General features: G+C 56.5%; 1 protein-coding gene across 5 annotated transcripts in view; it reads left to right on the top strand.

Moving 5' to 3' along the window:
- The window catches only part of SH3PXD2A (SH3 and PX domains 2A), a 229114-nt gene that overhangs the window by 119302 nt on the left and 86252 nt on the right, over positions 1 to 23560 (top strand). For all 5 annotated transcript variants that reach the window (XM_032423478.1, XM_032423479.1, XM_032423477.1 and 2 more), the window contains one exon: positions 6792 to 6883. In XM_032423478.1, coding sequence (XP_032279369.1) covers positions 6792 to 6883 — 92 coding nt within the window. The remainder of the gene's footprint in view (positions 1 to 6791; positions 6884 to 23560) is intronic.

Genomic DNA, 23560 nt, shown 5'->3' with positions numbered 1-23560 from the left:
CCAGACTTCGGGCTCCCTGCCTTCGCCGGCCAGCCGGTCCCTCTGCCCAGAGGTGGTTTCACAGCCCAAATCTCAGTGTTAATTTTAAACATATATGGAGCAGATTGGATGGGCGTCACGGAAAATTTACCGAGCACCAGCCAGGTGATTGTTTTATGTGGCACTTGAGGGCTGGGTGTCTATCAAGAGGGGTTCCAAAGGCATTTCTTTAACTCCATAAATTAATTTAATGGGCAACATGGTTATGCGGTTAATATTTAATGGTTCTGTGGCCTCAAAAAGTCGAAGACTTTCATCTCACTAACAAGCGAGAGCTATACTTTAGGGGCTCCGACTAACGTTTTATAAGTGACTCCATTTACCCCGTTCCTGCGTGTGAAATACATGTTTGCAGTGTTTGTCTGTGGGATAAAATAAATATCCCGGGCAGGGGGTGGGTGGGGGGCAGTGAGAGAGAGTGTTTGAGAATGATCAACTCGCTCTTTGCCATAGTAATGACATTTATACAAGTCTCCATTTCCTGGTGGGTGCAACTAGAATTCTTTTTTTTTTTTTTCTCAAAAAGCTGAGATTGCTTCTATTATTCTGCTGTCCAAGATAGACTTGCTTTCAGGATCAATGGCTTTCTTTGTGGGAGGGAGGAGGGGTTGGTTGTAGTCAGACTGGGGGAGGGGGGTCAGCCCTGAAGGACAGCCTTGAAGGCCCACCCTCCACATCGCCCAGACTCATTCATTTTTATCCCCACTTCCCAGATTCAAAAACTGAGACTGTTTTGGGGTGGTGGTTCTTAGTCCCAGGCATCTCCCTCCCACCATGCATGGCCCATCATTGGCTCTCACCTTAATGGAGAGAAAGGTTCATGTCCCAACCGAAACACACTCCTTGAAGAAGCACCATGGCTTCCTGTTATACTCAGTCCTGGATATAGGATTGACTGTTCTTGTGGCCCTCATTCTAAGGGCTGGCCTGGGCCAGGAGTGTTGCTGGTGGTAAGACTGAGGCAGAGAGCGAAGATTGATGTTTTCATGCCTTCCAAGTGGGCTGGTACTCTGGGGAAACCCAACTGGTAGAATCTCTCCATCTCTGTTAGCCCACATAGACCCAGGAAAAGGATTTCCAGCCTGGGATAAAGCTGATTGTGTCCCTTTTCTCCTTAAAGACCCTCAGAGGAGCCCCCATTGCCCACAAGAACCTGTGAGGGGTTTGGCTGGGCCCTCTGTGGGCTCGTTCCAAGTGCTGCTCAGGCCTCAGCACCTGCCTCTCCTCCCGCCCTGCAGTCCAGTCCATCAGAAGTGCAGCCGTTCCCAACTAGCCAGAGTCCCTTAGGCTGCCACCCCTTTGCCCCTGCTAGTCCTTTTCCTGGGGATGCATTCAGTTCCCATGGTGCCCCTCCTAGAAGCCCCCTGACTCCCCAGGGAAAGCCGAGCACCCCAGAAAACTGTGCATGCCTCCAGGCAGGACACCTATCCTCCATAGGAGGACAGTTTCTGTCTCTCCACCTTCTCCGGACCAGAGGCTCCTTGAAGGCCACATCTGTTATCTTTGTGTCTCCAATAACAAGCAGGAAGCCTGGCCTCATGTGGGTGTCCAGCCAATATCTGCCGACAAGATACAAAGATCACACACAAGCAGAGGACACCTCCCATGAGGGTGACATGTCCCCAAAGCCCCGATGTACAAGGAGCCCTTGTGACAGGGCTTCACTTGCTGCTGCGAACGAGACGCTATTTCCATTTCAAAAGGATTTGCAGCTCCGTCCTTCAAAAAGAGAACTCCTGTGTTTGAAATACTGATTTACAGAAGTTCCGTGAGCCCAGCTTCCTAGATGGGGATCCAGGAGAAACAGTCCAGGCAGGCCAGAGGCAGCCCAGGGGTGGGGCTGGGGGCAGGGAGTGGGCGGCCAGATGGATGGGACTCCAGCCCCCTGTGCCACGCCCCCACCCCACCCTTAGTCCCTGGGCTTTTACCCAGAAGATTTCCATTGATCAGAAATCAAAATGATGTTCCTAAAAAGAGGAAAATATTTGATCCTGTGGAAAGAGCAGGATGCCCAAGGTTGTTTTGCCAAATGTAAAACTTTTTTGTCCTTGGACAGACCTACCCAGAGTGGTGGGCTTTGTGGAGGGGGGTCCTTTTGAAGAAGGTCTGAGGACAGTCTGCCTGGGGCCCCCTCCCATGCCACCGCACTGGAGAAACCAGACTTGTGCCAGCCGCATCTGGGTGGAGGTCTCAGAGGTACACAATGCAGCCACCCTCTCTCTTATCCGAAAATGCGTCTTCTAGAATGATGACACAGTGCAAATGGTGGCCCATGTCAGTGGCTCCCAGAAAATGGTGTGGGGCAGGCCAGGAGCTAGAGACCTCAGGGCAGTTTAGCACTGGGGAAGGGGGGCACTGGAAGGACTGGCTGATGGCAAACCTGGGTGGCTCTTTAGCACCTCTTCACCAGTCTCCCCCAGCCCTAGGCACCCACTGCCCTCGGCTCCTTCCCTTGCCTCGTTTCTCCAGATCTGCCCTTAGCCAGCTCACGGACCCCCTGGACCACAGAATGGCAAGGTCAGAAAGGGACTGAAGTCAGCTCAACTGACGTGGGACAGGGGCCTGCATACTCTAAGCAGCCCCCCGGGGCAATGCCCCCTCCCTAGATGCTGAGGGCTGGGAGGTCATGCTCGTTCCAGCTTTTCCCACATAACCTGAATCGAGAGGCTCGGTCAGATTGAATGATAGGTCAGACACTGAATTGACTCATAACGGTGCTGTTTGCAGTGCTGGAGCCGTGGGCTGTTGGAGCTGGAAGAAATTTCAGAATGTCCGTAGCCTGGATTCGTCCCAGCTGTGTTCCATGACTGTTAGTAGGACTTGTTGGAGGACCTGCTCTATAATCAGAGACCTGTGGGTAGAGTGCTGGAGGCAGTACAGACCGGAAGATCAGATGGAGCACAGGCTCTGGACTCGGATGGCCTCACTGAAAATCTTGCTTACTGGCTGTGTGGCCTTGAGAAATTTCTTAACCTCTCTGTGCTTTATTTGCTTCTTCTGTAAAACTGGAATTAGTCATAATGTGATGATTAAATGAGCCAATCCCCCAGCATGTCAAGATTATTAATAAATGCTGACCTAAACAAAGCCCGATAGGTTTCTTCCCTGCAGGACTTCTCAGAGCCTTTGCTATACTAATGAACATGGTGATCTCCATGACCAAGGTGGGCATCTACAAGGCATCATTTCACATGTGCCCACAAAACTCATTTTACCTTCTCAAACAGGTGTTCCATGAGATAGCGTGAGATTCCAGAGCTAGTCTGCTTTATCCTAGAAGAAATGACAACCAGAGAGGTGAGGTGAGCTCACGTAGCAAGTATATAGGGGCAGGATTAGAACTCGAATTGAGGTCTCCCGACTCCCATGCCAGTGTTCTTCCTAGTATGCCTCACTGCAGTCGCCTAGAGAACAATGACAACAAGGACAATAGTGCAACAACTAAAATTTACGGAATGTTTACTCAATGCCAGGCACTGTGCTAGGCTCCTCCTCATTATGGTCTCACTTAGCCTCCTAACAGATAGTGGCATGTCAAACCCATTGTACTGAGCTCAGAGAGGGCAAGCAACACGTTCAGAATCACACAGCCCATGAATGGTAGAGCCAGGACTCAAACCTGGCTGGCCCTAAGGCCCCGACTTAACCACCCCACGGCAGAAATCCTGAATGTCCAATGGCAGAGTTTTAGGCCTGTGTGGTGTCCTTGGAAATACTCATGTATGGCCCCCACCTGCTCCTCTCAGAACGGCTGGATTGGGGGGTTCCCCAGCTCTGGCAGTCATCACCGGCCCAGGCCCCGGGGACTGACTGCTCAGCATCTAGCCCTCCTGCCAAATGATTTTGGCCAGAGCAGTCCTTGGCGGCGGCGCGGATGGGAGCTGCCCTGAGCTGAGAGCCTCTCGTCAGCCTGAAGTCAGGATGAGCCCTCCATGCGGCTCCCTCCGGGGCTCTCTGTTAAATAAAGATGCCTCGGTGGTTCGACCAAAAGGCCTCTTTGTCTGAGGCCCTCACGGCCCACACGTCCTCTGCCCCCGGAATGCCGGTCTCTGTCGGCATGAAGAGCCCCTGTGTTCACTGCTGGGGCTGCGTGAGCCCTTGGCCGGCCGGGGCCCGCGCCACCGGTGGGTGGCAGTGTGCTCAGCCGGGAGGGTGCTAGCGCTCTGGGCCGGCTGGAAACCTGCCCTGGCCCCCTTCCCTCTTCCTTGCAGGGAGGTCACCCTGGCAGTGAGTCTGCACGCAGCCCGGGTCCCTGGTCATGGTTTCCCTCCTGCGTCCTGCCGGCCCAGCCCAGCCCAGCCCAGCCCTTAGGTTCTGCCTCGTGCATACAGGCCTGATTTTCCCTCTGTCCCTGTCTGTCGTCTCTCTCTCTGTATATCTGTCTCTCCATCTGTGTCTCTACCTGTCTATGTCTCTTTGTCTCTCTCCCTCTCTCTCTCTCTGTCTGTGTCTCTATCTTTCTCTTTCTCTCTCCTTCCTCAGTTTTTCTTTTCCTTTTCCCTCTACCCTCCCTGGGGGAGAAAACAGGTTAGGTAGGTTAAGTGAAAACCTGGATGCTTTGGGGGCAGTTTGCACCCATTCTACCTTCTAATTCTGCACATTAGCACAATAGCCTCAGTGTCCCCGTCGTAAACAAAGGCAAGGATGTCTGCCTCCAGGACAGAATGTCTACCTCCAGCGACCCGTCATCACACGCGCTCTGGCAAGGGCAGAGGGGCTGCGTCTGACTCATCCCTGGGACCCCCGGCAGAGCCCCATGTCAGATGCACACACGGAAAAGCCCTCACTGTTTGTTGGATGAGTGGGGTCAAGGGGCCCAGGATGGTGCCTGAAACACAGTAGTTGCCCATTAAATATTCATTTCCCTTCTTTTCTGTTTCCTGGCTGTTCGTGGGGATGGGATGTGTTAGAGACCCTTGGAAAGCCATGGGCTCTAGAAAGAACAGCTGTGAGTTGCCTAGTGTTGTCTTACCTGCCACAGTCGGGTCTTGTCTCATCTTGCCCAGGTGCGGGTATGACATCAAAAAGGACCATCGTGGTGGGATGCCTGGTGCTCAGTGCCACACCTGCATGGTTTCCTGACCAGCTCAGAGGAGAATTGAACAATTGCTTCCCCGTTCCTTAACATTAGACTTCTCTTCTTGCAGTCAAAGACCACATGTGCTTTTTTTTTTTTTTTGCCCCATTATCATGTCCCACTACTATTGGGTATTGGGCTTGGCACAGCAAAACCCTTCTTCATTCATCCGTTTGAGCAAATACTTCTTGCCTGCCTGCTCTGTGCCAGGCACTCTTCTAGGATCTGGAGACACACAGTCAACAGAACAGAATCCCGACTGCAGGGAGCTTACCTTCTGCAAGTTCTTTCCCACCTTTGACAGGGCCTGTGGGCAGGCCACGTGGCCTCTCTGAGCCTCCACCTCCTTATCAGTAACATAAGGTTGAGGTCTGCCCTCAAGAGGACCATCATGAGGTTCCCAGTGACTCCGCACATGGAAGCCCCAGCACGTTCCTCGGTACAGGGGAGCTGCCAGATCGGGTCACGGCACCTGAAGCGGCCCCAGTGAAGGGGGCCCAGGGAGGCACAGGCACGTGACAGGCTCCTGTTCAGCTGACCACTTACCTGGAGCCTCCTAATGAGCAGTCCTTTGCAATTCCCACAGTCCCAAGTTTCCCTCTCCCTTCTCCTGGCCCTGTCCCAGAGTTCCCTTGGCCCGGGCCCTCAGCCCGGCTTTGGCAGCGACTTCTCCTGTCTGTTTGTACTAAAGAACCATTCCAGTATCTTCTCTGAATACGGAATGGAGTGGCCAGGGGCAGGGCTTCACCTGGTCTCACGACAGCACCCCCACCCCGCCTCCATGTTGGGCAGGTCAGGGGTCCCCGGTGCCCCAGGCTACGAGGGGTAGAGTATGCGCTGGTGCGCTGCAGGAGCTCTGACCACCTCTGGCTGTCACGGCTCACTTTCCAACAGCAGATGCTCAGGACTCCCTGGAGGACAAGCTCACAGCCGGCCCATGCTCCTACCTGGACAGTTATCCCCACCCGGTGACCATCTTCTCCTCTCAGTGTCAAAGTGTCTTTCCTAAACCCCCCTCTCTGCTAATCGTCCTAGGTCCCGTCGGATTCCATCACAGCCCCCTGTTGTCCTTGCTAGAATTATCTGCTTGTCATTAAATAATTAATTGTGCAGTCAGTATTTAGGGACAGTGACTATCTGGCGATCCTGGAATGTGGCTAATGGGAGATGAGGTTGGTAGAATAAGATCTTGGGTTGTCAGGCTAAGGATCTTGGGCTTACTCTGTGGCCAGGAGAGAATTCTCTCAGGGTTCATGCAGAATGACTAGCTCCTGAGGGCCCTGAGACCTAGGGATCAATGGGCACTGTTTTTGGTTTGGTTGGCTGGTTGTTTAGTGGACGAACTGGCTGGTTGAATTGTTGGTTGGTTGAATTGCTGGCTGGATGGTTGATAGATTGACTGGGGTTGACCGATGAGTTATTTTTATTAGTTGACTAGTTGGTTAGTGGATTAATTGGCTGGTTGGCTAGTGGATGGGATGGATGGAGAGCTGTTTTGTTAGCTAGCTGATTAGTTGATTTGTTGATGAGTTGTCTGGTTGGGTGGGCGGCTGGCTGGTCGACTGTGTCGTCCACGGCACCGTCCTTGAGCCTCTGCCATCACACTGACAGCCCAGGGTGACCCTGCTTTGGGTTTTCATCAGACCTAATGCCCTTTTTTCCTGTCTTTCCACAGGCACTTGTCCGGCTGCCCCCCCACATTTCACAGTGTGATGAAGTCTTTCGGTTCTTTGAGGCCCGACCAGAGGATGTCAACCCCCCGAAAGAGTAAGTGGTAGCTCAGGTCTCTTCTGTGTGCTTTGAGGTGTGAGCCAAAGCTGAGGGCAGCCTGGAGAGGCTCAGGATGTGGAGATAAAATGAAAAGGAGATTGACCAAAGGGATATGGACCATTATTCCCCAGGCTCTTATTGCAAAGCTTGCTCCTCATTTCCCTTGACCCCAGGGCTGGCAAGTAAGGGTGTCTCTGCATTTGGGGAGCAGGTTTTCCTGCACACTCATTCTAGCTCACATGTTACCGTAAGGATCAGATGAGGTAAAAGAAAGTCTAATGGTCCCTCTGCTCAGATGTCCAGGATTAGCAGTCATTGCTCTTAATTGTTGGTGCTACCAAGCTCCCAGATGCAATGCAGGCCCGGGGAGGCATGTGCTGTCCAGGCTGAGAACTCGCCTGCTGAATAACTCCTGGGCTAGTTCATAATAGACATTAGTAGCCGTGTTTACAGAGGAGGAAACTGAGTCCCAGTGAGTTTAGGTGATTTCCCCACATCACACAGCTGGTTGGGTATGTGACAGGCAGGAGGCTTGAACCCAAATCTTTGATTCCCAGTGGCCCCCATGCTGGCTGATATTTCCATGTTTGGGGAGAAATGGGGAACCAGGCAGGTGTCTCTTCTCTGGAATCAGGATGCTCTGGGTCTGGTGTCAGGATGATATACCCAGTCATGCTGGTTTCTCACACACGTGACCAGACTCCATTGTGAGGGCCACGCTCTCTTGCTCAGAACAGTTCCCTCACCTGACTAGGTTCTCAGTGGAGACAAAACTCTGGTTTCCACCAGGAGCTGATGAGCAGAAGAAGGCAGGCAGGGAAGTGTGTTGGCTAGAGGATGGGGGGAGGACTGTCGGGGGTGCTATTAGATCACCTCACTCAACGTCTCTTTTCCCCTAAAATCTTAAAGTACCAGGATGGGTGGCAGAGACGCAGAGGGGGTGGGTACTCCAGAGGGAAGGGGAAGAATTGTACGGAGGAGCGATGTGGGACAGGTGGGAAGAGGCCAGAAGCCATCTGGTGACGGGGAGGAGAAGTCTGAAGACAAGGGTGTGCATTGCGTGGCTCTGGGGACACCATTCACTGCACTGGGAACAGCGTCCACGGAGGTTGTAAAGCGCGCGGTCTGCACACCCACACATGGCGGTCCTGCCGAAAGGGGCCCTTCTCTTTTCACTCGTACTAGAAGACCAAGAGCCTGGAATGGCCTGGGCCCGCTGGGGGAGAAAAACCTACCCAGCCCAGAGGCTTGCCATCTCTCTGATGGCCGCCATGGGCTTAAGAAACGAGCAAATGCTACAAACCATCAGAAACTCCTCAGTGACTGGCTCAGAAGGCAGACTCGTTGAAAGCTACAGAGAATAGGATGAGTTCACACCCCAGCTCTGCTGCTTACTAGCCACACAACCTCGAGGCAGGTCACTCCCATGGCTTCCCTGAGCTTCATTTCCCTCACCTGTGAAAAAGGGAATAGTGATGAATCCCTGTTCTTGCTACCTCCAGGGATTATCTGTGAAAGTCAGAGGACATGAGGGCTGGGCAAGAGCTTCGTAAACAACAAAACGAGATAGAAATGTGTGTTCAGCAGAGGGAGAAGCACTGCTCTCACTGCACCTGCTACGTGTCAGGCTCATGAGAGAGGACTTAGATTCTTATCCCCACATTACAGATGAGGAAACAGAGGCTCACAGCGGGAGCCCAGACTTGAACCCAGATTCTTCAGGTTCATACAGAGGCCCGTACTCTTTGCACTGCTCCTGCCTGCCTCCATGGTTTGGGAGGGGTCAGGGGGACTGGGGTCCTGACGCCTCTCTGTGTCGCTCTCCGTGCTGCTGCCCTAGCCGTCCTCACTCTCCCAGGGCAGAGGAAGGCTCCTGAGACCCCAGCAGTGGCCCCGGCCCATCCGGCTGTGATGGTCTCTCACAGCCTGCCCTTTCCTTTCCATTCTTCCTTCCATGGGGAGAGAAGAGATGTCCCTCCCCAGGCGATGGTCCCTGAAGTCCCATATGATCACGTGCCCACCGGAGGGGAGAGGGATCGTTGCTCTCGGGTGAAGTAGCAGGTCCATCGCCACAAAATCACTGACCCTGCCTTTGATCCGTGCCCCTCAGCCCCGTTCTCTGCCAGTCAGCTACATAAACTGGTCCTATTTCACCTCTCCACCTATGCACTCATGGCAGTAGGTTGGCCTTTTGCCCGTTTCCAGAAGGCCCTCAGGAATGATGCTAGCCAGGCGTGGGGAGACGGTGGTGCATTGGTGAGGCAGTGGGCATGGCCTTGCAGAGCCAGGCTCTGGGGTCAGGGCCTGCCACTCAAGGCGGTGATCTCTGGCCATTGGCTCAACTTCTCTGTGTTTCTGTTTTCCCATCCCTAACACATGATAACGCGGGACTCATGGAATGGTCAAGAGGGCTGACAGAGATAACAAGTGGATGAAGACCACCCATAGGAAGGACTCAGCAGTTTTGTTCATGGAAGGTTGTAGAACAGAATGGAATGTGGCTCAGTGCACACTCCCCCCCTGCAGATCACAGCCTGGCTTTTGCAGGGAGGGGTCATAAAGCATTTGCCTCCGAGTCACCATGGCAGTGGGGTTATCGGCCTCTTTCTTGAGGTGCTGCCAGCCACCTGGGCTGGTTCCCAGCTGGCCTGGCAAGAGACGGCCCGAGACCAGGAAGCCCTCCAGCACGAGACAGACCCGAGGCTCAGGAAGTAGGGTCAGCTGTGGCAGACAGTTCTGAAGGGCTCCTCCTCCCTGGCCGCGCTCAGCCTCCAGGAACCGCCAAGAGAGACGTGTGTTCCAGACCACGGTGTGCTTGCCGTTCAGAGCCCAGACCCGTAGGTGACCCTGGCCTGACAGGCTGACGATTTATCAGCCAAGGGCCCGCACCCCCCTGTCTCGAGCTGCTTGCACCTTCCCCGCCGGCCGCAGTACACCTCCCCCTCCATCCTGAAACATAAACACGGGATCAAGTAACAGTGTATTTTGACTCGGGGGGCGACTGTAGAGCGGCTTATCAAATTATCAAAGCCTGTGGATTTAATTGGAATTTTGCAGATAACCCCCTGGCTCTTTCAAGTGTGCTGCTGCGGGAGCCCTGCGGTGTGCACAGGGCCTGGGGGCGGGGGGAGCTGGGTCCCTTTCACATCTTGCTGGGAAGGCAAGGCTGTGGCAGCCCAGCCTTGGCGGGGGAGGCGGAGCAGGCCCGCGCCCCTCGGCTTTGACCCCAGGCCGCTCAGGGGCTTCTGTGGGGGGAGAGCAGGGTCCTCTTCTGAACAGCTAGCCTGACTCTAGACCACCAGCCCCACACGGAAAGGATGCTCCTTGTAGACGGACACTTCAGGTGAGCCTGACCCAGCGCAGCCACGGTAGCGCCCCGTCTTCGTGCAGCCACCCCAGGAAGGCAGCTCCCGTCCTCCCGCCTCCCGCGACGAACACCGGCTGCTGGGCCAACCCCAAAGCCTGGTCCAGATTCGTCCCTTCCCTCCGCACCCCGCCATCCACTCAGCACGTCCGGTGCATACTGCCTGCGGAGTGTTTCCGGACCCAGGCTGCCTCTCAGCATCTCCCCTGCTGCCACCCCGAGCCACCCTATCACCGGTCCTCCCACGGAGTCCGGCCTCCCTGCCTCTGCCCGTGCTCTCTCTGTGGTCCATTTTCAACATAGCAGAAGGAAGGATCATTTAGAAAGATGCGTCAGATTGTGGCTCCTCTGCTGAAAATCCCCCATGCCTCCCACGTCCCTCAGAGTCAGGGCCCCCTCAGCCTGGCCCTCCCTTCCCTCCGACGGCACCCTCTGCCGCTCCCCCACCGGGCTCCTCTCCTGCTGCCCTGGCCTGCTGGCTGCTGCCCACTCCTGGCAGCCCTATTCCCGCCTTGGGGCCTTTGCACTGGTTCTTGCCTCTGCCTGGGTCCCTTGGCCCCTCTCCAGTGAGCCCCTTGGCCTGTTCCCACACCTCCTTCCAGTCTTTCCTCAAACCGCTGCGCAGCAGGGCGGGCCCTGGCCTTCGGCTAAAATCCCCCGGCGCTTGCCCTCCCCTTCCTGGCTTCATCCTTCCTTGGGGAGAACGCATCACTTCCCACACATGGCCTGTCCACACATGGCCTGTCCACGCACGGTGGTGACTGTCGGTCCCTGTCACTGGGACGTCGGTACTGGGGGAGCGGAAGCTTGTACTCGTCCTCTTCACGCTACATCCCTGGCGCCCGGAGCAGGTGCTCAGAAAACATCTGCCAGAGGAAAGACTGATCGTTCAGCCTTTGTTACAGTCTTACACGGGAGACAGCCCGTGACGGCCCTCCGCGGAGGAGATCGAGGCCCAGAGAGCCGGCGTAGCTTACCTCGTCAGCCAGCTGGCAGGCGGCAGGGCCGGGGTCCAAACCCGGCAGGCCGGCTCCCGGCTGCCACGCCTAACGCGGCCCTAACCCCGCACTCGGCTCGTGCTTCCTAAGTCGGCCCCCTCCTCGAAGCGCCCCCTCCTCGTCCCCACCTGGCCAGGGCACATGGAGACCAGCCTTGGCCCCTTGGATAATTGATTTCTTTTTGAGGAAGATGTGTTCTGGGGAAGCCCAGTGGTTGAATAGGAACACCCACAGGTGTGTGTGTATGTGCATACATATGCGCGTACGCATGTGTATGCATGTGTGAGTGTCCTGATGGGGGGGCAGAAAGGAAAAGGAAGATGTTAGCTTTCTTGGTTACTTCCTCTGTACTCTATGTATTAATCTCATTTAAATCTCAGGCCGTCAGTAATATTGTCCCTATTTAGCGGATGGGGAAACAGAGGCCCTAGCGGTACATGGCTTGCCCCAGGCCACACAACTGAGAAGCCGGGGAGGCAGACCTTGAACAGGCCCGCTTGCCTGGGAAGGGGGGGCACCGTCCTGTCAGCCACCCCCCCACCCCTCCCCCCACACACCTTGGGAGGGAACTGAGCATCTCCCCCTCCAGCCCGCGGCACATGGCCCCAGGGTAATGAGGGGTCGGGGGGTAGGGTGGGCGAGAGAAGCTAGTGATGATGTTCTTAGCATCCTCTCCGGGGACTCTGGGACAGCCTCAGTCACCACACCCTGAAGGAGGCAGAGAAAGACGCCCCCCTGGAGCTCGAGGGACTCCAGTGCCACACAAATCCTGGGTTAACTCCGACAACCAGCAGAGCTTGGCCTCCTGGCAGCTACGGCTGGTATGCCCGCGGTGCCCGAGGTGACGCCCGGCAGGGCACGGGGCCCGCCTGGCAGGGTCCTGGGGCCACACCTGCCGTTTCCGCCCTCCCAGGCTTTGCTGTGTTGGAGCCCCCGGAGGACCGACCCCCTGCTGGGCTGGGGGGCCAGGGATCCGCGGGTCTGGCTTCCGCTGGTGCCGGAGGCCCCCCAAGCAGTGGGTGCCTGTGCTCTGATTCCCGTGTGGTGTCCGCGATGGCAAAGGGGAGCTAAGGCAGGCCCAGGCTGGCTTGGCAGGACTTCCGGCAGAGGCAGCCACGTGACCCAGCAAATGCCTCTTTTCACAAGTTTAAATTCTCATTTAATTTAAAGGGTGAACCCAAAGGTTCTCAAAGGGACCTCCATGAGGCCTGCCTTCAGGGCCCTGGGTTGATGCACATTCCTGTTGGAAAGGGTCAAACCAGGGAGAGGTCCAGCCCCATGAGGACCCCCCCTCCACACACACACACAAAGGCCTGAGACCTGCCTTTGCATCTCTCTGGCCTCCTGGGCCAGCAGCTCTGCCCTTATTCTTAGTCTCCTGTCACCAGAGCGCAGCCAGCTACTGCCAGCCTCCAAACCCAGGCCTGCTGTCCCCTCCACCTGAAGCAATGTCCTGCCCCCTCCCCACCTGCCACAGGACTAAGTCCTACTTCTGGAAAACCCGACCTATAGGCTACCCCCGGCTGCCACAGGGGTGGCACTGACCATATCCCATGCGTCTGTTCCTGGGTCCTTCCCACCATGGGAGCTCACGTCTCTGGGGCCTGGCCCTCTGTGGCTGGGCCACAACAAAGTTGAGGCCATTTAACAAAATTGTCAATAAAACTGCCCACAGTCATGGGAGCAAAGTGAAGAGCATTCTTGATCCCTCTGGAGTCACTGGTCTGGGTTCAGGAGCCAGCTCTACCTCTTGCTTCTCTGTACCTCAGTTTCCTTATCTGTAGAGTGGGAATCACCATGGCACCTGTGCCCAAGGGTTGTGGGGAGGTTGACAGTCTGGCACCAGTGAGTGCAGTCAGCCGGGGCTTGCGTCATCCTCCCCCGGGGAGGGAGGGCACGGCTGCCAGAAGCCGGTCTGTCACTCACGGTCCCCAGGCTGTGTTGCAGCCTCCTTGTGCCACCCAACTACGGTTGACCCTCTGCTCTCTACCCAAGCCCACGGCAGGGTGAGCATACGCACATTTGCCCCCCCGCCCCCATCACAGAGGGAAAGCAGAGGCTAGGCTGGGCTGCTGGGCTTCTCGTCACACGCTTAGCGTCCCACGCGTCTGTCTGCTGCCAGCTCACAGCCTGTGGCCGGCAGGGCTCACCGCTTACACACCAGTGGCATGTGGCGGGCCCACGAGGCAGGCTGAGGGTCTCCTGCTCCCTGCTGCCCCCTCTCAGCTCTAGGCTCAGGCCTGTCTCCTCAGCTTATTTCTTCCCAGGAAGCCAGCCAGGCTCCTGGTCAAATTCTTGAACTTGCATGGGAGGAGCAGAGCCTCGCTAAACAGGTTTTTGTTCAGCCCCAAGGCCACAGAGCCACCCTCTGTTTTGGACTGGAACAATGGAACAATGGCCCAATGTTTGGAGAGACCTGGGGTACAAGGTTGTGGGCCCAGAACTGTCCTTGCCCCAGCCTGCCCGGAGCGCTGGCTTCTGGGAGGCCACCTGCCATGGGGCAGCCCGGCAGACCAGCGAGAAAGGGAAGCTGTCCCACCAGGAGGCCTGCTCCGGGCAGAGGCCAGGGGTTGTGTCCGGAGTGGGGGCTGACCCAGAGGGCACTGAGCAAGGGTTCCACGAATGGAGGACAGGGAAGATCAGAAGCAGACAGAGGCTCTGGGGCTGGGGCGGGCGGGAGGGCAGGCCCAAGAAAAGGCATTCCTCTGGGGGGTCTCCCAGCCTCCTTCCCGCCTGTATCTTGGAAGGGATGGAGGCTGTGGCTGCCCTCCCCCGGGGAAAACAGGCCAGGAGGACAGGAGGAGCTTTGCCAGCCCTGCCTTGGGGACCCAGGAAGAAGACAGAGAGTGTGGGGGTGGTGCAGACAGGCTGGCCCTGAGAATTTGGGGAGGCTCCTCCAGGGGGCACCCCGTCCTCTGTCCCAGTTGAATTCCAGGTCAGGCCCGGAGGTAGGCTGACTGCTTTGCTCCTGTCTGACTCCTGATGTCTTGAGTTAGAATCCAGGCTCCGCTGCCGATGGCAGGGTGACCTCGGGTTGATGGTGGCGCCTCCTCTGTAAGTCACACCCACCTGCCTAGGAGTGGAGGAGAATTAAGGGAGATGATGTGCGCGGAGCACACAGTAGCTGCTTATCTTCTCTCCTCTTCCCTGGGAGGCAAAGGGAAGGTTGTGACAAGAGCCCTGGAGAGAGGGTCTCTGCTGCGCTTCCCTCCTCAGCACGTATCCACTGAGCACCTACTATGTGCCAGGAGCTCATGGGCCGATGGACTTAAGGCTCAAGGTCGAAATTTTGAACAGACTTAAATTAACTCCTGAGACAACAGTCAGAACGCCCAGCTCTGCTTTGGCCTTGAATTAATCACTCCACCTCTCCAAATCTGTGAAAGCCTCTGGGTCTGTGAAAGTGGCCAACGGTACCCACATGGTGGGGTAATGGGAAGGTTCAGGGGGCTAATGCCCGTAAGCACCTCGAGAGCGCCTGACCCAGCGCGGCTCGTTCACAGGAACTTCCGTTCTCCTTCCCTTTCTTCCAGAGCCCAGGCCTGGGTGCAGAGGGGCCGCTCTGGAAAGGCTGGAGGATGGAAGTGGCCAGCTCTGCGAGCACTTGCCAGGGTTGCTGCTGATGGTGGGGTGCGGCTGCCCCCCTCCGCCCCCAGGCACCCCACTGGCAGTCGAGAACTCCGAGGGGTCTGTGTTCCTGGCCTTCCCCGGGGGCACGGTGGCCTGGGAACTGGAGTGGAGAGCCCACTCGCCCTGTGCCTTGCTGAGTCCCGGTTAGAGCCTTGCCACTAGGCTCTGCCCCCACCCACCTGGCCTGGGACGTGGCCCACACTGTCCTTCCAGCCGCTCTGCCGTTGGCAGCTGTACAAGTAGTCTCTTTATGTGGAGGTGAGAGAGCCAGCTGGATGGAGGGACCATGGGTCCACTGGGAGCTGGGGGCTGGAACAGCACAGAACCTTATGCAGGCAGACCGTGCCCACCCCCTGCCGGGGCCCCCTTTGACCTGGGTGGGCAGGTGGGAGGAAGGTGCCCACAGGAAGCGGATTCCAACCCACTTGAAAGGGGCATTGGCTCTGGGGAACAAGAGTTTCTGGGGCCCCGACGGTCGTGCTGGGTGGGAAGTGCAGGGAGGCCAACTAAACAGCCCAGCTCAGAGCAAAGGCTCTACGGAGAGAGGGTTATTCCGTTTTCAGGCCTGGCGCAGGGATTCAGCTCTCTCGAGTGGGAGTGGGAAGGAGGTGGTGGGATAGGAAAGGTGGAGGGGTCCGGGGGGGTGTGTGTTTCCCTGAAATCTTAGCCCCAGGAAGACAGTCCCCCACGGGCCCCTTCCCTTGCTCCCAAGGCCATAGGCTGAGCCCCCCATAGAGCCCTGGAGGCCTGCTTTGCAGTTATGTCATGTTCAAGGGTGTCTCTGTTCCCCCTCCCTTGTAATTATTACCCCTCCATTGTAACCAGTCCTCTGGTTAGCTACCCCTCCACTGGGAGTCCATAGCAGAGCTGACCCTCGAACCCAGGTCTTCAGCCTCCTAGCCTAGGGCTCCCTCGGTTGGCATCCAGGCAGGAGGCATTCGCTCATTCAAGCATTTTTGATCATCTTCTTGGCGTGAGGCACGGGGCCATGGAAGTGGACACAGCTCAGCCCTCCCCGTGGGGAGCTTGTGGTCCGAGCGGAGAGACGGCACAGGCAGGGCCTGGCTTGCCTCTGTGGGGGCAGCAGAGCACGATAGGGCTCTGGCTAGTACCCTGGCTCCTTCCCCACCTACTCTGTGGCCTGAGAATTACTTAAACGCCAAGACCTCAGTTTCTTCACCTGTAAAATGGGGCTTATAACAGCTGCCAATCCCGTGGAGATGGCAGAAACCAAACAAGTGATTATGCAGGTGCTGGGCCGTCCACAGCAGTGGGCTAGCCTGGTGAGGTGGTCGGGGCAGCCTCCCTGGAGAGGTGAGGCCAGAGACACCCACTGCAGGGGAATGGGAGACAGGGACATTCAGGTCAGAGAGAGTCCCTGAGGCTGGGCAGTTTCAAGGAATTGAAAGAAATTCTGTCTTCCTGGAGACTGAGAGCGTTGGCTAGGGCTAGGCCAGAGGAGTTGGGCCTGAGGCATCCAGTGTCCAGGGGGTGACCTTGGACAGTCATTAACCCTTTCTGTGTTTCAGCGTCAGGTGAAGGAGCAAAATTTGGGGTTCTCTAGGGTCCCTCCTGGCTCTGACATTCTGTGATCTTATCAGGACCCGCCGGCTATTGCAATGCTCCAAGCATGTAGCAACTGGAATCTGCAGGGGTGCCTGATGGCTGTGGGAAAGAAAGACTTTCATAGACACAGTCAGATGTGGAAGAGACAAGCATTCTGCAGGTCATGTGACCCTTCCCTTTCACAAGCCCCATAGATTGGAGTTTAGGCACCTCTTAACTTTGGGTGACTTAGTACTTGGGATCTGTGTGTATCTGGCTCCACCTTGTGGAAATTTGGGGCATTACAGTTGCCTGTGTGGGGGCAGATGCCCGTAGATTTGGCTCATACCGCCAAAAACTGTGCTGGGTCCTTGAGCATGATCTTGTTTAACCAACAGTATAATTCTGTGAGATTTATGCCTCCTTTTCTGTAGATGAGGAAGCTTAGGCTCATGTTGGTTAAGTTACCTCTCAACTAGTCAGTGTCAGAGACTGGATTCAAACCCTTCCAACTTCAGATCTACACCCAGCTAACCACACAGGGGTGTGTGATGGAGAGAAGCATGGGGACCATGGCCAGGGTGACTAGCTCCAAATTGCCAGTTGGGACCTGTATCTGACCAGAGGGCAGAATAGTTGAATTAGGACTCCATGGTTGCTGTGGTCACAGATGGGGGCTGTTGAAGGTACAAGATGAGGGCACTTTCCATATGTGGGGACTCTTTAAGGGGAGCCCAGGCTTCTTGTCAGCCCACATCCTTGAAAAGATACCAGGCTCAGGAGCCCCAGGGCCAGTTCCAGGTACCCTCCCTGAGACCCCCGCCCCCAGCCTCCAGAGCTCCCAGGAGCACCTTCCTGCTGTGGCTCAGACCTCTGACATGCTTCCAGAACCAGCCTCACTCTGTCGTCCTGAAAGGGAAGCCAGGTGCCACCCAGACTGATACCTGATTTGGGCCTTCCTTGGGCTCAGCTCTGACCCCAGCATCAAACCAAGCCCTTAAGCCCCCCTCACTCCCTCTCTGTCACGTGGCCCATTTATCACATGAGGAACCCTGAATTAATGGGAACCCCCTTCCCTTTGCCCCACCCCAGGACACACAGCCTGAGGCTCTCCCTACCTGAGGCTAGGCAGGAGATTTTATTTTCAAATAGCCTTATTGAAATATAATTGACATGAGACAAAAACCACTGATTTTAAGTGTACAATTAATCCAATGACTATTAGTAAATTTCTAGAGTTTTGTGCAACCATCCCCACAATCCAGTTTTAGAACTTTTTTTTAAAGGTTTGATTTATTTATTTGACAGAGCACAAGAGAGCAGGGGGAGGGGCAGAGGGAGAAGCAGGCTCCCCACTGAGCAGGGAGCCCGATGCCAGACTCCATCCCAGGACCCTGGGATCATGACCTGAGCCGAAGGCAGATGCTTAACCAACTGAGCCACCCAGGCACCCAAGTTTTAGAACTTTTACGTAACCCTAAAAAGATCCCAGAGGGAGGTTTTTAATTCTTCCCCAAAAGGAGCCCCCATTAGCATCCCTTCCCTTGCTGCTGTCTGGGAAGAGGAGATACATGTTCCTGGAGACTGGGTTCTTTCCTCTACTGTATTCTGCTCTGATTTCTAGACCTTCTGTTAGTTCTGGCTGCTTTGGCCCTTGCACAAATTGTTCAGTAGCCCGCGGGCAAGGCCTGCTTCACCTTCTCAGTGCTGCTCTGAGGTGGACTGGCCGTTGAGTGGGGGCCTCGGGTGGAGGGCTTCGGGTGCCCACCTTGCACTTCATCCCCATCCCCAGGAAGTGCACACACAGTTTCGCCCCACAGGGCATCTGGGAAGGCCAGTGGGCACGGGGCAACAGGCCTAGGGGCTAAGCCACAAGATGAGCAACTCTACTGCGGCAACCTGCAGGCAGGGCAGGGGTTTAGCAGAAAGCAATGTATGTGTTTTAGCTCATTTAATTTTTGCATCTATCCATGAGGTGGGCAACCTTCTTTTCCCCAATTTCCAGTTAAACCCACTAAGGCAAAGGGATGTCATGTGACTTGCAAAGCTGATGCGTGGCAGAGATGATGAGAATCCGGCAGTCCGGTGGGAGAGCCTGGCTCGCACCCTCAGTAAAGCTCACCAAGTGCTTAGCACATTGCCTGGCACGTGCTCATAATCCCTGGGACCTATTACTGCCGCTGCCGTTGTTGGGCTGCGACGTGCTGAGGGAGGAGCCAGAGGCCTGGCCAGCCAGTGCCCTCGCGACGCTCAGCGCGCAGCCGTGTCAGTTGGCCGTTTCTGGAGCCATCCAAACAGCCTCTGCCGTCCGGGTCCGGGTTGCATCCCACTGAGAGGCAGGAGGGGAGGGCTGCCCCAGCTCCAGCCTTCAGACAGCCTCCAGCCCTGCCCTCACGTTGCACTGACAGGTTCTGCAGGGTTGGGGGGTGGGGTGGGGCGATGATTTGCCCAAGGTCACCCAGAGAAACTGGACCAGCACCACGTTGTTTGACTGAGTCCAGTGTTCCTCTGGCTCTCGGAAACTTCCCCAGCCGATTTCCAGAGCATCCCGCATGCTGGTGCACAGAAGGGCACTGGCGGCCCGAGCTCAACCTTTACGGAGACTCGAATCGAAGCCTACCTGATGGGCTGGGAGGAGGGGCCGGCGTCTCTGAATGGCCAGGGAAGTGGGAGCTGGACTGTGGTCAGGTCCAATCTAATTACGCAGAAGCAGGCTCCCAGTTACAGAAGGCGGTGCCTGCCAAGCCAGAGAATTTAAGGTTAATGGCAGGAAGTGCTCTGGCCCCCACTTCATGCAAGAGACGGCACCTGTGAGACTGTCTGACTGGTCAGAGCCTCCCAGAGGCCGGCAGGGCTGCAGGCAGCCACCCTGAGAGCCAGAGGACAGGGGACATGGGTTGTCCCCATGTTGGCATGTCTGGGTAAAGCCCCCACTATGTGTTGGTCATGTGCTAGGTCCGGCAGACTATGAGGATCTTGGTGGGTAAGTGGGGTGGGGGGGGAGTGGATACTTCATGTCAGAGACAGGGAGAACCAGGTGTCTCGGTTCAGAATACTGCAGAAGCAGGTCTGGGGAGGATTTGAACCCAGGCAGTTTATTTGGGAGGTGATACCGGGAGACGCCAGTGAGGGAGTGAAGTTAGGCAGGGGAGGGAAGGCAGCCAAAAGTAGTGCATGATCAACCAGATGCCCTGTGGGCCACTGGGGCCTCATCCCATAGGGAGTTCTGGGAGCTGGCCAAGGACTGGTGGTCCCACCCAAGGGCAGGGCTTTTATGCACCCACTGAGGTTTCTTCCTCCAGCTCTCCTGCTCCCCCCTCCCCCGTCCACCTCCAAAGAGCAGCCAGAGGGGGCTTTCCAAAGAGCCCGTGTAAGCTACCACTGACATGGCTCTCCACGGTGCTTAGGATGACTTCCAAGCAGGTTCGAGGTGGCCTGGGCCTGGGAGGCCTGGTTCCCTACCCATCCCCAGCCTGAAGGCCCCAGCCCCCGTCCCCCATTCCATCTGCTCCTCATGTTCTCCTAGAATCCTCACTCCTCAGAGAGACCTCACTTTCTCTCCATCTCTGCAACCTTTCCCTTTTCTTCACAGCTCTTACCCCAGGTTACCAGTTTGCTTGGAGGGAGAGGGCCTGGGCTGATGGAGGCCTGTGAGTGCTGGCTTGGAGGCTTCTGAGCGGGAGGGTGGGAAGGCTGATAGACAGGAAGGATAGAAAGATCAGGATCGTGACGGTTCCAAGCACTGGCTTAGGAGTCAGCCGGCACTGGGTTCAGATCTCAGCTCGCTGCTGAGCTAGCCTCTTAAACAGGCCGCCCTTCCTAAGCACACGCGTGCCCTTGTTCTCAGACTCGGGCCCACGGGGGAGCCAGGCAAAGGAGGCACTGTGGTCCAGCTGGGGAAGGGAGGGGCCCATGTGAGGCAGTAACACATCCCGCAGCAGAATGCAGGCTGTCAGCAAGAGCCTGCAGCCTCGCCGTGCTGGCCCGGTAGTTCCCATGGCAACCCTGCATGACGTCACAGCCAGGGGATGGAGCCCAGGACACTGAGGCCATCCTCACCAATGGAGGGGAAATGCACTGAGCCATCAGGGTGAACTCTGCGCACAGAGACTGTCCAAGTACTTCAGCATTTTATACACACTAACATCCACATTTGCTGACCCACCCATAGTCATCAAGGAGGACCCCCCTGCAGGAAGCAGCACTTCCACTGGGCTTTACCGGGGAAAACGGAGTGGAGGGTAGAGACCCAGGGTCTGCCCGAGGCCAGCTCAGGATCATGCCGCAGCTCTGGTCAGCCCCTCAGAAGCCCCCGGCAGCCCCGAGCCAGGTTGCCCGTGGTCAGGACGTTGGTGCCTTCATTCAGCAAACACCTGCTGTGTCTTGCCCTGGGTGAGGCCTGGGGAGACCGGGCCTGCCTCCTGCGGCCTGCCGTGGAGGGGAGGAGACAGCAAAGACATCGTAGTAATGGAAGAACTACAAAGGAAAAGAGGGTGCCATGCCAGGCCAGGTTCTGGAGGCGTCAGAAGGAGAGAAAATCAGAGGGAGGCAGAGCCCAGGACAGCATCAGGCCAGCGTCTCTGTTCCCAGAATTCATGACAACTCTGCCAAGAGAAACAGCCCCTCTGGAGACTGTCATCCTGCCCTTGCGTGAGGCCGGGCTGTCCTCGGGCTGCAGACCCTTCATGGCAGAGCCTCCAAGAAGCTGCCCAGGGAAACTCGTCCACCAGGGCGCTCTGGATAGGCCACATTAGAGTCAGAAACCACCGCCTCCCCGAGCGAGGGGTCGGGGACACTGCACCACATGTCCTAGCCGGGGTCCCCTTCCTCACACGAGAGCTGAAGTTGTAACCTCCCCAAGAAAGTGTCTACAACTCGATGGTGTTGTATGGTGTTGACCCCAAGTCTTTGCCTCCATCTTACCTTTTCCTTACCTACTCCTAATTTAGCGTATCTGGATTTTAAGGTGTCCTTACAGCCACAGGTGGTAAATGATTGGAGCACTAGACTAAGACAGCTTGGGCTCACTAGCTGTGTTACTTTAGGCAAGTTACATACCCTCCCTGATCCTCCATTTCTCTTCTGTAACATGGAGGAAATAAGAGAATCTACCACATAGGAGTGTTGTGAGAATAAAATGAGCTGGTAGCTGGTCTAATGTAAATGCTTGAAAAAGTACCATTCTTGTCAATTACAATATAATAATAATAAGAGCGATAATAGCAGTATCCCCCCCTCCCCCAACACACACACCCACACACATCTTTGGGAAAGAAGGGCTCACTCAGTGTGGGAGGGCTGTTCAGTGGTGACGCCTACTAAGGCCTGACCCACCCCCTGCCTCCCCCTCCCCATTCCCCTCCATGCTCTGGGGTCCTGACCCACCCCCTGCCTCCCCCTCCCCATTCCCCTCCATGCTCTGGGGTCCAAGGGCTCAGGCCTCCTCCAGGGCCACAGAGGACTTCTTGGCAGCAGACGCTCAGGTGTCATTACAAAGCAGAGGGTGAAGGTGGTGGCCCAGGGCTGGCCCACAGGGATCTGTAATGGGTGTCCTGGAGAGCAGTGAATTCACTGGTTGGAGCCTGGCTGACCCAGAGGAGAGAGCACGTTCAGTGCCGGTAGGAGGGCTGGAGCAGGAAGCCGGTACCCAGGGCTCCGGCTTGCCCGTCCGTGGCACGTGGCGTGCAGGCCTGTCTGGGGCCCGGAGCTGGAGGCCTCTCTGCAGAAGTTTAGAGGGACCCAGTCCTTGATTTTTTCAGTCAGGGAAACCAAGGCACAGAGAGAGGGCCATCCCCCAGGTTATGCTCTGGTTCAGATAGAGTTGAACCTGAAACCCAGGTCTTGGGACCCCCCCACCACCACGTTGGGCAGCCCGATTTGGTATCTTTCGAGACTCCTGGGTCCACCCTCTCTCTCACATGCTGCTCAGGGGAGGCAGTAGTTGAGGAAGTGCCCTTCGGAAGCCCCCAGCCTGCCGTGGGCCCAGGTTGGCCCGGAGCATCCCAGGTTCCCTGGGCCCAGAGTGTGCTGAGTGTGGCAGCTGCCTGCTCCTTCATGGAGCAACACTGCTTGGTCCAGCTATGAGGGGGACCCACACTTGGCTGTCACCCCTGCTGCCTCCAACCAATGAGGGCCAAGGCCCCCGGGAGGCCTGGCAGCCTGGCAGCAGCTGGGCTTCCTGGGGAATAGGAAAATCTAACAGCCACATAGATGGGGCTTGAACCACTCAGCTCTGCCACCCACCAGCCACATGGTCTTGGCGAAGTGGCTTTCCCCACCTTCCCTCCCCCCCCAAGCCTGGGTCTCTTCATCTCTAAACAAGCACCCCAAGCCTTGGCCCACCCCGCTAGGGCCAGCCAGGCCCGTCTCCCCACATCCTTCCCAAGCTGCTCCGCCCCCACCCGAGCCACTGGGCCTGTGCAGGGCTCTGTGACTGGGCGGTGGGGCCAGTGGGCTGTGCAGGGGGCTCAGGCATTCTCGCCTTTATTGAGCCTGCTGGCCCCCAGGTACTTCACAGGCATCAACTTCTTTTGTCCTCCAGCGATCCAGTTAGGCGGGTGCTATTGGGCTCTTCAGTTTGCAGAGCAGAAATGAAGACAGAGACCCTCAGAACGATCTGGCAGCGCTGGGATCTGAAGCCAGGCAGCTGCATACATATGTATCTCCCGCACGAGCCGCGTTCAGCTCAGTGGTCTAGCCCGCACTGTCCAATGTACTGGGCAGTGCACTGTGGCTATTTAAATTAAAATTTGTGTTAAATCAGATTATCAGTTCTCGGGTCATACTAGCCACATTCCAAGTGCTTGACAGACACAATGGTAGTGGCCACCAGATTGGCCAGTGCAGATGGAGGCCATTTCTATCGGTGATCACCATTCTATCGGGCCGCTCGGGCTGGGGCACCACTAGGTGTTGGGGACAGAATTGGGACACTCGGTGCCATGGGGGTCAGAATCGCAATGGACTTTCTGGGCTGGAATGTTGTGAAACACTGGAGAGGGTGGGAGGGCGCGTGAGGAGGCCATGAGCACAAATAGCCTTGCTTCCCCGCTGCTCACTGTGTGGCTCCAGGCAGGAACAAGCCCAGCTGGGCCTTGGAGGCTCCTGGGCGTCTGTGGGAAGCAGAGAGCCCTTGGC

Source organism: Phoca vitulina, unplaced genomic scaffold (genome assembly GCF_004348235.1).
Source record: "Phoca vitulina isolate PV1807 unplaced genomic scaffold, GSC_HSeal_1.0 scaffold28, whole genome shotgun sequence".
Taxonomy (NCBI): domain Eukaryota; kingdom Metazoa; phylum Chordata; class Mammalia; order Carnivora; family Phocidae; genus Phoca; species Phoca vitulina.
This window is presented reverse-complemented; position numbering and strand designations above follow the sequence as displayed.